The sequence below is a fragment of the Bufo gargarizans genome, chromosome 3 (assembly GCF_014858855.1).
Source record: "Bufo gargarizans isolate SCDJY-AF-19 chromosome 3, ASM1485885v1, whole genome shotgun sequence".
NCBI lineage: Eukaryota > Metazoa > Chordata > Amphibia > Anura > Bufonidae > Bufo > Bufo gargarizans.
In genome coordinates, this window is record NC_058082.1 from 392800754 (window position 1) to 392815793 (window position 15040).

General features: G+C 43.4%; 1 protein-coding gene across 2 annotated transcripts in view; it reads right to left on the reverse strand.

Annotated features, from left to right (window-relative positions):
* The window catches only part of GGNBP2 (gametogenetin binding protein 2), a 333171-nt gene that overhangs the window by 216845 nt on the left and 101286 nt on the right, over positions 1-15040 (reverse strand). For both annotated transcript variants that reach the window (XM_044288263.1, XM_044288262.1), the window contains exon 4: positions 12816-12914. In XM_044288263.1, coding sequence (XP_044144198.1) covers positions 12816-12914 — 99 coding nt within the window. The remainder of the gene's footprint in view (positions 1-12815; positions 12915-15040) is intronic.

Below are 15040 nucleotides of genomic sequence, written 5' to 3' on the forward strand. Positions count from 1 at the left end.
GGATTCTCTTTGTGGACGGCTCAAGGTATGCCGATGACAAGGGGAAGTTCCATACAGGCATGGCAGTCACAATTGAGCATGAAGTGCTGTGTGCAAGACAATTGCGCCCAGACCAGTCAGCACAAGAAGCTGAACTCATTGCCCTCACTGAAGCCTGCCTCATGGCAAAATATCTACACAGATTCTAGATATGCCTTTGGAGTGGTTCATGACTTGACTAATATGGAAGGCTCGGGATTACAGCAGCAGTAGCAGCCCTAATGGCAGCAGTACTGCTGCCCAACCAAGTGGCAGTGAACAAAGTAAAGGCCCATACTCGCGCTGACACCCCTGAGGCCAGAGGAAACGCCCTAGCTGACCAAGCGGCCAAGGAAGCAGCAGTGAAAGAGGAAAGAGTCCAGTCAGACCAGATTATTATGAATGTAGTGGATGGCACTCCTGTTGATGGTGGTCGGTGCTCAGTGGAAGGGGTCAATCAGAGTATATTCATATAAACCACGGCACTCGAAGTATTGCAAGATAAGATTCTTTTTTATTTATTGTCCATCCCAAATGGATCTTTTTATAAGTACACTGGCCAACGTTTCGGTCTGTTTAGGACCTTGATCACGGCCTTAGTGCGGGAGACCGGAGATATCAGGTCTCCCGCACTAAGGCCGTGATCAAGGTCCTAAACAGACCGAAACGTTGGCCAGTGTACTTATAAAAAGATCCATTTGGGATGGACAATAAATAAAAAAGAATCTTATCTTGCAACACTTCGAGTGCCGTGGTTTATATGAATAGACCAGATTATTATAACACAGGAAGACCTGGAACAAGAAGAAATCACATGGGACCTCCTGAAACAAATGCAGAAACAGGCCACTCTCAGGGAAAAGGAAATCTGGCTGAAAGAATCAGCCCTCGAAGAAGAATCTGGACACAAGGAAAGAGAGTCTGCCTACCCAGAGCTCTTTATCCCCTAATAGCCTCAGTGGCCCATGGGCCCACCCACCAATCCAAAACCATCATGAAAGAACTAATTGACAAAATATGGGTGGCCCCAGGGATAACCCCTGTCCTGGTGAGACATACTCAAGCGTGTCTCATCTGTGCAGAGTGTAACCCTGGCAGAACCGAGCCCACTTCCAGAAAATGTCTCCCGAAAGCCTATCCCTTTCAGAGGATACAAATAGATCATATCCAGATGCCAATGTGCCAAGGGTTTCAATATGTGCTAGTAGTGATAGACTTGTTCTCTGGGTGGCCAGAAGCCTACACCGTCCGAAACCAGACAGCAACCACTACTGCAAAAAAAACTGATGCAGGAGCTTGTCTGTAGGTTCGGAGTACCTGAGGTCATTGAGAGTGATCAGGGCCCAGCATTCACTGCTAGTCTAACCCAAGAGGTCTGGAAGATGGTAGGGTCACACCTGGCGTATCATACCCCATACAGGCCCCAAAGCAGCGGCAAAGTCGAAAGATTGAACGGGGTGTTAAAATCTAAAATGCTGAAGATGACCAGGGAGACAGGGCTTAATTGGGTTCAGTGTTTGCCTATAACCCTCTTTTCAGTTAGGCATACACCAAGGCCCCCACACAAACTAACCCCATATGAGATCTTATTTGGAACAGGGCCAAGAATGGGACAGTATTTCCCACAACAGTTACAAATGCATTATGAATCTGTTGCAAAATATGTGATAGCCTTGAGCAAGCAATTGTCTAATATACATGCACAAGTTTTCTCTTCCATTCCAGATCCTAACTCCCTAGAGGGAAGCCACACTCTCAAACTTGGAGAGTGGGTGGTGGTCAAGAAACACGTCAGAAGCACCCTCGAACCACGATACGAGGGACCTTACCAGGTGTTGCTGACCACTCCAACCTCTGTGAAACTCGAAGGGAGACCCATCTGGATCCACGCTTCACATTGTAAAAGAGTGAAGGCTGTCCCACCGTCCCAGGAACCATAAGGATTCACATACTGATCATGACTTTGACAGTGGGCATATCTGCAGTATTCACGCTACTGGGTGATGAATGGGACAATTCACTGATACGGCACCATCAAATTTTAGTCCAGGGGTTGAAGGAGACAAACTCTGAGAGATTGTTGGATCTGTACCCACAGTCCCGTGAGTTCAACCAGTATGCCTTATTTTGCAATACCCCTGGACCTTTCTGAACTGATTGACGTGTCTAATTCTACCATCTTTCTCACTAGTATACACCAAGTTAAATCCAGTACAAACAAGGACAGGGAAGTAGCCTTACCTGTTGCAGGGTGGGCAGTTGCCCCATGGCTCATGATAAACAGATCAGGACCCTCGGTAGATTATAGCTCTACTCCTTGGCAAGAGGGACACTTGGCTAATGTCACATTTTTTCCTAGCTGGACACACTGTTATTGTCTCCAAGTACAAACCAAAAGGTATGACATTTAGTCCACACATACACTCAGGTTGCAATGATTCAAAAACAGAGAGCCACGTGCAGTGTATTGGTGTAGATGCTGAGAACGGAAAGGATCTGCCCTGTAACAACCGTACTGTACAGGATCTCCTGACAGGTATATTAGCTAACGACACCGAAAGTCAGTCAAAAGGATAGGAGTTGGCGAAAGGGACACAATTAGCCAAACTAATTACCCGATTATTCAATGGCACAGCAGTAGCAGTTCCAGACGACATATACTTAGTTTGTTGACACAAAGCATACAAATGGTTATCCGAGAATGTCACAGGACTGTGCACCATCGCCAGGCTTACTCCTGCTATCTTTATAGTACCACACTCTGAAATTGACATAAATGCAGTACCTAAACACACCTTGTATCGTAGGGCCAAAGATAACACACCCAGACCAAATGGCAAGCCACATGTAGTAGAGATGAGCATTACCAACACAATTGTTAGTTCCATCTTCATATATCCCATGATAGCGCAGATGTGGGATCATCTGGTAGTAGCAACAGACTACCTGGATGACCAAATATGGGAAGTGATGAGACTTATGAATACCTCAAACATTGTGCAAAACCAGTTAATCATTGTCACCAACCAACACACATTAGTTCTAGATTATGTTACAGCTAAAGATGGAGGTATGTGCCAGATTGTGGGACCCTCTTGTTGCCATTACATAGACGCGCAGGGTAATTTGCAAGTTAAGGTGGATATAGAGAAGATGGCGGATTTAAGAGATAAATGGCTGGATGCACATAAAGCTGATAAAGATACATGGTGGTCTGATACCTTCTCTTCCCTTAACCCCAATAACTGGTTCAAAGGTATTGGGGGTTGGCTCATGGGAATTGTCCAGGTAATATTGCAGGTAGCCCTAATAATATTGGTGATATATGTAGTGATTAAGCTCGTTCTTATTTGTGTGACCTGCTTTTCAAAAAGAATGAAGAAAACTGATGAACGACCTATTATGCTCCTCTACGATGAGGAAGGACAGAAGGAAACATCGTTCAACACAGCTCCCCCTCCTCACAATGATGCCTGGCTGAGATAGGGCGAGATGAATCCCAGGGTATTACCACAAGTCCGAGCAACCGGGAGCCTACCTATAAGGGGTAGGTTGTCGCCACTGCGGGTGAAGAGGATACGAATGGTATGCCCAGGGGATTCGCTAGGCGAAGGGAAAGTCTACAATCAAGTTTCCAAGGGGGGACTGTTATGGACTATTGATACAAAATGGATACTTGCTTGTTGAGGACTATGTTTAGCTAAGATGGCGGCCAGGCATTCAGCCAACACCTATAAACTAGAATCTTACTTTGTGTTTTATCATGTGTTTCTTTGTGGTTTCCATTCAGCTCAAGCAAGCAGTTACAAAGAAAGAAGAAGTAACGGTTTCACCCAGGAGCAAGGGGGGAGGGGGAGGATTTTCCTCTGGCTGTCAAGGTTACAGAAAAGTATAGAGTTCATAGCCAATAGAAAAGATATACTTTATCTTACACCCCCACTCCCACTCCTTCCTGTCGTGAAACCTATGTATTGTCTGCTGTTTCAGAAATAAACCAGAGATATTGTTTAACTCCGAGCTGTGGGTTGTCTCAGTTTTGATCAACCGAACTGCAGCTTGGCCAGAACCAGAACAGGCTACTGTGGCCTCACTGTCTGACAGAACTTTGACGTCTTTCCAACGGATGATTGGAAGAAAGTCTCAAGGCTACACAATACAAAAAATTCCTTTGAGTTTGAGGATAGCAGAAGTAGACTCAGACTCCCTGCACTAGCTGATGTCAAGAATGGGCCCCCCCAGCCTGACTCGCTTGCATCCATTATGTTCATTTGATCTGCGATCGCCACTGAATTCCCTGGTTCAGATTGTCTAGATCTAACCACCACTGTAGAGAAATACTCACCCGAGTAGGATAAAGATACTCTGTTGTTCAGGGAGAATTTGCTCTTATTCCAGGCGGTTAAGAGAAAATCCTGCAAAAACCTCTTCCATGAAATTGAGCCCACCTTACTGCTGGGATGGTTGAGGCAATTAGGCCCAGAACTACCATTATATCCCTGAAAGACATCTTCAGATGTGACCGAAAAGAAGATATCCTTGATATTACGTCCCGTATCTTCTGATCTGGAAGAAAAGACTTCATAAGGTGAGAGTCCACAAGAAGCCCTAAGAAAATCTTACTGTTGCTGGGAGACAAGTCTGACTTCTCTAGATTTAGTTTCCAACCTAGGGACTGAAGGATGTCTTTGACTATTTGCAGATTCTCGAGTACAATTTCCAGAGAATGGGCTGCAATAAGAAGTCCAAATAAATAAGGAATGAATAGGATCTCTATTTGAAAAAGAAAACCTGAAACCGCCACCATGAGATTTGTAAAAATATTGGTTGCTGATGACAGAGCGAAAGGGAGGACTTGAAATTGTAGATGAACCAGGCAATTTTTTTAGGTAGACTGCAAAACGTAGATACAGTAATTCTGATTATCTTTGTGTATGGGGACACTAACAAGCATCTGCTAAATCTAGCGTTACCATATAATAGACCTGGGGTAGTAGGTTGATTGTTGACATGACAGTCTCCATCTGGAATTTTTTGTGAGTGATGGGTTAGATATGTTTTGTGGAATAATAGGACGGAAGAGAACTTAAAAATCGGAGAGAAAAAAAAAACTGATACGGACAGATCTGTGAAAAAAACAGACCACAAAACAATGGTCGTGTGCATGAGCCCTTAAGCAAAGAGTCTGTTTTTTCTATAGAACACAAGGATCTACCAGACTAGTCAGAAGAAGAAACAAAGTCTGATTATGATGAAATTCAGGTCAAAATCCACATCAAAGTTCGGTTCAGGATTAGATCTGGACGTAGAGGGTTTCTGAGGGAATTAGGGTTGTTTCGATGCCAAAATTTTGATTCAGTTTCAATACCATAAAAAAAAAAAAAGGTATAGTGATAGTCGATACCACGCGGAAAAAAACAAAAAACAAAAAAAAGTTTCACCCAGGAGGCGACTTACTGGGCTGACTTCTCTGCAGGAAAGGACATGCTCCATCCAGACACGAGCGCCGATGAAGAACGCCAACTCAAACTTCCGGGTCACATGGGGCGCTGCCGCACACCACGTCTACGCACATCCCCCATGTGATCCAGTATCACGAGACTCTGGCCCCTGGAGCCACGCAAATGCCGGCCCACTCTCCCAGCCACCTTAACTGAAGGCGCACAGACACCCAGGGAAGTCCGTCACACGCAAGACTTAGGCCTAGGCAGACAAAAGGATCTCTATCTTGTCCCGGGGACAGTCGCCCTGCGTCAGCCCTCCCAGGGCAGTCTTTAATATTGATTGGACCCTGGGCAAAAATTTACTTGGGCCCCCTGGATCCCGCCTTCCCACACCTTAGCAGGCAATCACACCCTCCACCACAACACACACAAAATCCACACATCTGGTAGAGTCCAGTGAATGACTGTAAATACTTCCAGTTCTGAAGAGTCCAGCGGCTCAGGATCAGTGCTCGGGGCAGCTGGGCTCAGGCTGGAAGTTGGCACCGCTCTGCAGGAAGGAGACCAGGGCTCGGCTCACCCTAGTGTTACAGTGCACCCCAGCACCCCACAGTATGCAGTATAGCACCCTATAGTATACAGCACCACACAGTATGCAGTTTAGCACCCCACACTATACAGTACCCCACAGTATATAGTAGAGCAGTATAGCAGCCCACAGTATACAGCACCTCACGGTATACAACACCTCACTGTATACAGCACCCCAAACTATACACGATACAGCCCCCCCACACATACAGTACAGCAGTATAGCACTCCACACTATACCGCACCCACAGTATACAGCCCCCCACACTATACAGTACAGCACTCCCCCCACTATACAGGCCCCCCCCCCCACACTATACAGCCCACCACAGAGTATACAGGTCACCCCCCCCCCCAGTATACAGCCCACCACACAATATACAGCCCATTACACAATATACAGCCCACCACACAATATACAGCCCACCACACTATACAGTAGTTTACAGTATATTAACATAACAGCCCCTGTCACCTTTTTCTGGTGTAATCTTTACACAAAAAAGCTCCACAGTTAACTTCTGCAACACTCCACAGGACCTGTGATGACCTCATAGCCATGTGACCAGTAATTGCTAGGTTACTGGTCACATGGTAATGATGTCATTAAGGTCCTAGATCAAAACTCATTAAGGTCCTAGAATTAAGATCATTAACACAGTAAGATCATGATGCCTGTGTAGCCGACAGCCTGACACCCGGGGCAGTAGCTAGCAGGGCTCAAGAGGCAGCTGCCTTGGGCCCCCCAGGAGCAACTGGGCCCAGGGCAGCTGCCCCTTTGTAAAGACGGCCCTGAGCCCTCCAGACTCAATCAGGGCAACTTACATCAAGGCCAAGTGAGATTTTAAGCAGGAGGGAACCCCTGCCGCATCTCTCCGCTTCATCCCAAGGGACAGGAAACAACTGGTCAAGGTAAAGGTGAGGAGGCTTTTAAAAAAGTTTCTCCACGTTGTTTCCTGTTCCTGGGAGGCGTGGTACCCTTCTGCTTAGTGCCGTTGGGGAGGCGTATAGAAAAAAATTGCTATTGTGGTATTCGCCTTAGGATGCTTTCCGTATTTTGGTGCGAGGCATAGTAGGAGCACATCTTCGCAGTATACGCATGTGCTTCTGAAATTTATGTGGTGTCACAATAGTAGTTACATAGTCAGAGGATGGCTGTTCTAGGCAACAGAGAGATAAACAAAATGGTAGTAATCTTCAGAAGCACAAACGGGTTCACCCAGACTTATGCACACGACCATTCTAGTCCGCATCCGAGCTGCAGTTTTTGCGGCTCGGGTGCGGACCCATTCACTTCTGTGTGCTGTCTGCATCTGTTGCTCTGTTCCTTGACCCCGCAAAAAATAAATAAAAATAAACGAATGTATTATTTATTATAATTAATAATATTTATATATAGAATGTCCTATTCTTTCCGTTTTGCGGACAAGAATAGGCCTTTCTACAATGAGCTGCTTGTTCCACTCCGCAAACTGCAATAAAACGGAACGGTCGTGTGCATGAGGCCTTAGGTGTATACAGGGATGTAAATAGTACTGTGGATGGTCGCTGGTGGAGAGATGTTAGAGCAATGCCCCTTACAAGACAGCGTCCACAGGTTTGTCCACACAGTGCCTGCCCAGACTCTGGCTTATTCATGTGAGGAGGCAGAAGAGAGGGTACCTCTGTAGTCACAGCTGGCTGTTTTGGGGCTATCAACAATTTTTTCAGGACTTGTGGGCTCAGCCCTCACTTCCGGTCGACCTCAGGAGTCAGGAAAGGCTGGTGCTCCGCGTCTTGAGTAGGCCTTAAATAGAAAACTAACCAAAACGCTCAATTCGCCACTCCGGGTGATATCTTGGGAACACCCAATATAAGAGAGAGGAACCTTTTTTTCTGTTTTTGGAAGGTGAGATGACTAGAAAGCAGCAATCATGGTATTTTTTACCATGTTTTCTGTGTATATGTTTATAGTACAGGACATTATGGTTCCCATTTCCCCCCAAAAAAGTGCCACACAAATTTACACAGATACAAACCGGATTCCACAAAAGTTGGGACACTATACAAATCGTGAATAAAAACTGAATGCAATGATGTGGAGGTGCCAACTTCTAATATTTTATTCAGAATAGAACATAAATCACGGAACAAAAAAGTTTAAACTGAGAAAATGTACCATTTTAAAAGGGAAAAATATGTTGAATCAGAATTTCATGGTGTCAACAAGTCCCCAAGAAGTTGGGACAAGGCCATTTTCACCACTGTGTGGCATCTCCCCTTCTTACAACACTCAGACGTCTGGGGACCGAGGAGACCAGTTTCTCAAGTTTAGAAATCAGAATGCTCTCCCATTCTTGTCTAATACAGGCCTCTAACTGTTCAATCGTCTTGGGCCTTCTTTGTTGCACCTTCCTCTTTACTGCAGACTGGCCATTTCAGTACCCGGATCATTCTCCTACGCAGCCATGATGTTGTGATTGATGCAGGATGTGGTCTGGCATTATCTTGTTGAAAAATGCAGGGTCTTCCCTGAAAGAGATGACGTCTGGATGGGAGCATATGTTGTTCTAGAACCTGAATATATTTTTCTGTATTGATGGTGCCTTTCCAGACATGCAAGCTGCCCATGCCACACGCACTCATGCAACCCCATACCATCAGAGATGCAGGCTTCTGAACTGAGCGTTGATAACTTGGGTTGTCCTTGTCCTCTTTGGTCCGGATGACATGGCGCCCAGATTTCCAAAAAGAACATCGAATCGTGACTCGTCTGACCACAGAAGTCTTCCATTTTGCCACACTCCATTTTAAATGATCCCTTACCCAGTGAAAACGACTGCGCTTGTGGATCTTGCTTAGAAATGGCTTCTTCTTTGCACTGTAGAGTTTCAGCTGGCAACGGCGGATGGCACGGATTGTGTTCACTGACCATGGTTTCTGGATGTATTCCTGAGCCCATTCTGCGATTTCCTTTACAGTAGCATTCCTGTTTAAGGGCCCGGAGATCACGGGCATCCAGTATGGCTTTTACGGCCTTGACCCTTACGCACAGAGATTGTTCCAGATTCTCTGAATCTTCGGATGATGTTATGCACAGTTGATGATGATAGATGCAAAATCTTTGCAATTTTTCGCTGGGTAACACCTTTCTGATATTCCCACAATGTTGCGCAGAAAGATAGTGGAGCAATTGGTGATCCTCTACCCATCTTGGCTTCTGAGAGACACTGCCACTCTGAGAAGCTCTTTTTATACCCAATCATGTTGCCAATTGACCTAATTAGTGTTAATTGGTCTTCCAGCTCTTCGTTATGCTCAAATTTACTTTTTCCAGCCTCTTCTTGCTACTTGTCCCAATTTTTTTGGGATTTGTTGACACAGTGAAAATGTGAATCAACGTATTTTTCTTTTAAAATTATACATTTACTCGGATTAAACGATTGATCTGTCATCTACGTTCTATTACAAATAAAATATTGACATTTATTTGCCATCTCCACATCATTGCATTCAGTTTTTATTCACAATTTGTTTAGCGACCCAACTTTTTTGGAATCCGGTTTGTAAAAACGTGTGGTTTCAAGGGGATGGCTTAATACTAAAAAGCATCTAAAAATGATGCAAAGGCCTCGTGTTTGAACAGGTGTATTTGAATGAGCGCCTGTACAGGAGCCAGCTTAGCCCAGATTGCCATACTGGTTTGTTTTTCAAAACCAACTGATAGCTATTGTTTACAGCAACACAGAATAGAGGGGAATTTATCATAGACTAATGTATTATACCTGTCTATGATATCCCCTGTGCTGCCAGAGCATGCACTTAATTTATGACTGGGCAAAAGGTAGCACATCCTCTCGCAGTCCATCTGCCAAAATAAACGCACCACAGCTCCGAACTTAGCGAATATTGCCATACATGTACAGCATTATGCAACCGCAATTATATGGAGCAGGCTGCTGTGGTGAGCCTGCTCCATACATGGTGAGTGCCAGCTATATAATACAGCAGGCATTTAGCTGCAAAGACTGTTAACAGGAATCAAACCGAACCCAATCACTTAACTTCTTCAATGTGTTCAACAGCAAATGCAGCATCTGTGAGGTAAGGCAAAGGGATGCGGCTACTGCTTTTACGATCAGAGCCCCTGCAGTGAAATTGCAGGTCTCTGATCGGTTACCATGACAGCCTGGGGCCTGCCAATGGTTCCTAGGGCTGTCATAGTAACCTCCCTGTGAAGCTGTTAACGAGGCAAAGCTTTTTTTTTTTTACTTTTAACTTTTTTTTTCTTTAAGTTTAATTCACCCCCTTTTCCAATTTCACATATAAAAATATATAAACAATATAAAAATAAAAAATAAATTAGACATTGCCGCGTCCAAAAGTCGTAAGAGGAAAAAGTGAAAACAAACCATTCCCCATTAGTCACCTCGTCCACCGAAAAAACTGCATAGTGATTAAAAAGAAGATACCACAAAAATGGTCGCAATAAAATCTACTTTATTCAGCAAAAAATAAGCCCTCATACAGCCTTTAAAATCAAAATATATAAAAAAAATAAAGTTGACTGTCAGAAAGGTTTTAATTTTTTTTAAAGTAATAAATATACAAAGTACAGTATCTTTCTCCCCCGTTTTCCAGTACAAGACTTAGTAAATTAAACAGTACCATAAAAAAAATATAATATATATATATATATATATATATATATATATATATATATATATATATATATATAATTATTATTATTTATCTCCCACAAAAATAAGCCCAAACCCTTAGGTTTGGGGTCACTTATTTGATGAATCAATAAATGGTCTAATTTCGGTGTAGAGGGTGATTAGATGAGCAAGTGCTTCTTGCACATTTTCCCGCTAATTTTTATGAAACCCACTACCCTCCATGTTACAACCAGAAAGCAAGTATATTCTCCGACATGACAGACAGGAATTGATAAGCAAAGAATTCAATGACCCTTCCCTACTGTCAGCTGTACAACTAAACAGTGAGATAAGCTCTAGGGAGGAGAGAGACAGATCATATCAGGGCATCAACCCTCCTGCCTTCTTCCACAATAGCCCAGATCACATTCAGGTGAAGGAGAAAAGACTACTTTAACCCTTAATATCTCAAGCTACAGTGAGCTAGAGTTGTCTTTATTTCGCTTGAAACCTGACTATCTTAAAGTTGAAAAGGAGTCTACATGACTAGTACTGCACATAAAAGAGCCCAGGCATACATTTTTTATTTTCCTTAAAATTTCCCACTTCCCTGCTGTGAGCACTCAAATACCCAGTCTTGTCTGCAGTTTCAAAATAATAGAGTTGACACCTGTGCACATGAACAGCATTCCGAACTATGGGGCACATTTATTCCGACAGGCGTTTTAAATGCCGGTCTTAATAAGCCCCTGCACTGGATCACCAAAGATATGTAGAGGTTTCTCCATAACTTCGGTGTATCCACCACTAATTCGAAATGTAAGAAAGCTTCCTTGTTGTCTTACATTTAGACCCCTTCCTACGCCTAAACCAGGCGTAGAAATTGATGAATAAGAAGCGGCTCCTGGCCCGACCAATTCCACACAGTGTTCCCTTTTTTAGGGACCTGATGTGAGCGGGGAAGAAGTTGCAAATTCTGCCGCAACATGGCATGCCACAGAATCTATGCCAGATACACGCCACAAAAGTGGAATGTATTTGTTCGCACACAGGTGAAACTCGAAAAAGTATATAGTGCAAAGTTAATTTATTTGAAGGTGAAACTAACATACGAGATAGACCCATTACATGCAAAGCAAAATATTTCAAGGCCTTTATTTGTTATAATTTGGACAATTATGGCTTACAGCTTATGAAACCCCAAAAAGTCACAAATTTGAGGTACACTTTTCTCAGGGGGTAGGGATTAATTAGCTGACTACAGTGTGATACTTTGAGCCTAGAATATTGAACCTTTACACAAAACTCAAATTTTAAGCTGCATTAATGCAATTCCTTTAAATTTGCAGGAGGCCTTATGCACACAGCCGTTGGGCGGCCGTGGCCATATTGCGTCCGCAAACAGCGGGCCAGCCACCCACGGCCACGTGCACCACGCATTACGAATGTGGACCCATTCACTTGAATGGGTCCGCAATTTCGGAGATGCGGAACGGAGTCACAGAACGGAACACCAGAAGCACTACAGAGTGCTTCCGTGGCGTTTCTTTTCTGTTCCACACCGCACAAAATATGACATGTCATTTTTTGCAGTTCGGACAGACCACGGACCTATTCAAGTTGAACGGGTGCGGCCCGCTGCACGGATGTTGCCCGTGCAATTGCGGTCCCCAATGCACGAAACAGCCGCACAACGGCTGTGTTCATGAGGACTTACAGAAATAAATTGACTTTTGCACGATCTTCTAATTTATCGAGTCTCACCTGTATGTATTTTATTGCAGGTTTCAATGCCCACAGTGGTGGGAATGGTGGTGAGCAGGAAAAGAAAAAAGTACCAATCTAGACTCCTTAATTGCAGTACTGATGCAGGAAACAATCTATTTAAAACACAGTATTAGCTGCCATAAAGCTAGAGATATAGCCTTTAGAAATCAAGAGTGAGGTTTATGCAGCCCTCACTGATAACCATTTCTAATTGCTGTACCTAAGGATTTATGGCAGCTGGCACCATGAACCATTCTAATTTTAAACCTTAGATTGTCAAGCTTAATTTTAGTCCAATAAACACCCCTCTGAAGTGGCCCCCTCTGCAGCCCAAACACATGATTATTTAAGAACTTACCCCAAAGGTTTTGGTTTGTGTGTGTCTAGAGAATGTAGTTGACACCTTTTATTCTTTTTGCTTTTTGGAATCGCTTCAATTATACCACTGAGCTTAGTCCTAAAAAACAAAAATAAATATTACGGTGGTGTCAGAAAAGCTATTTGTGACAGTTTTTGAGGTGGTTCCACTAAAACAAAGTAATTTACATTTCATATACCTTCGGTTTGGCACAAAAAAAATAATAATATTTACACAACACATCACACTTTCAAAAAAAGTTGCATATGTTAAAAGGGTTATAATAAACGTATATATTTAGTAAAGCAGTGACTGGAAAGGTCATAAATGCTGTTTATCAGGGGTCTCAAACATGGGGCTCCTGAGGCAGTTTTGTGCAGACTGTTAGAAGGCAATGTCAGGGTGCAGTGCTGGTGCTAGGGTTGCAGCAGGTATCCAACTATCAAAACTTTTAGACCCGGATCGATTTGATACCAGGATTTGCAATTTACAAATACAAGGTTGCGCTACTCTGCAGCCTAGTATTTGTTAAAGAAAATGGCACATGCCACACGCCCGTGCCATGTTCTCCTCATCCTCAGCCAGCACAGTGAAGAAGGAGCTAGTCCCTCCATCCCCACTGTGACGCTGCTGCCACAAATATCAAGTGCAGTGAGGAGGAGGGGAGGGGATGTGGCCACTGCTCCACCAATGAAGATAAGTTACCCCTAAATACAAATATAGGCTATGGGTACCAGCCGTATCACATACCCGGCACCCTGCCTCAAAAACAGGGAATGTGATCAGCTGAACTGGGGCAATTAACCTCACAGGTTCGGCACCTGAGGGGTTAATTGCCGCGGTTCAGCTAATCACCGCGCCTCGTCATTGAGGCAGGGTACAGGGAATGTGATACGGCTGGTACCCATAGCCTATATTTGTATTTAGGGGCAACTTATCTTCATTGGTGGAGCAGTGACAAGGGTTCTAGCACTTTAAGGAGAATAGTTATTAACCCTTTCAGGTCTGCGCTATTTTGCGTTTGTTTTTCACTTTCCGCCTTCCAATAGTCCTAACTTTATTTTTCCATTTCTTTTTCACATAGTCTTATGAGGGCTTATTTTTTGAGGCACAAGTTATACTTTGTAATGGTGCCATTTACAGTTGCATACCATGTAGTGGGTAGCGGGAAAAAAATAAAAATAAATAAATATTCCAAATGCAGTAGAATTGGGAAAAAACTATTCTGATAAAAGGGTTATTTATTTTTTCCAATAAACTTTGAGAGAAGAAAAAGAATGTACATGTACAAATCAAATACCACAAGGACATTCTTACATTATCATCATATTAAGTTTTACCTGCAGTGACCAAATAAGAATATATTTTGTATAAGTCATTCTCAATAAAGCAGAAACAACATTCCAGACTTTATTCATTTTATTATAATCCCCTCCACCCCCCACCCTCTCCCTTTCCCAAACAAGCAAACAGAAAAAATTGCGATATCCTTTTCATAGATACTTATTCCTTTTAGTGTCTATTTGAGATTATAATCTCCAGTATGCTTCAATGTTTTCATTCTAGCTCACGGATAACTTGCCTAGGGTGCCTTTAGCCTGTTCCTCCAAATACCATAATGTACTACAAAATGGGAGCATTATTTCCCTTATTTCTTCTTGAGGAAGTACATAAATCACAAATCGCTTCCACTTGTGGAAAAATGCTTTCGTCGTCTTTCCTTTATGGTTTCTCTGTCTCCAATCGGTCCATGTATAGAACATACTTCATTGTACCAATCACCTCGTCTAAACTAGAAATGGTGGGGAGTAACCAGTGTCTAAGTAGGCATTTCTTAATAGCCAATAAAAATAGATGTACTCCCTTAACTCCAATAGCTTGGTTTTGATCTCCCTCTGGGCTTCTCGGGATACACTGGAATATGCAATGTTGTGGAGAAGGGTTCACCTCTACCCTCCAGATTTCTTTAATAAACTCCCTGCCCTGACTCCAAAGTTGGGAGATGTTTGGACAGTCCCACAGACCATGAAGTAAATTAGCCTTTGGGAGTTGACACTTAGGGCAACTCCTAAGGTAATGAGCAGGGGCGTCCTTGTAGGAGATATCGAATGCGTATGTAGCTTTATGAATAATACGAAATTGCATCTCTCTCCATGTCTCACTGCTAATAGCCTGTCTCACTCTCTCCATGCCTGCTCTAATTTTCCCCGTCAGGGAATCATCCT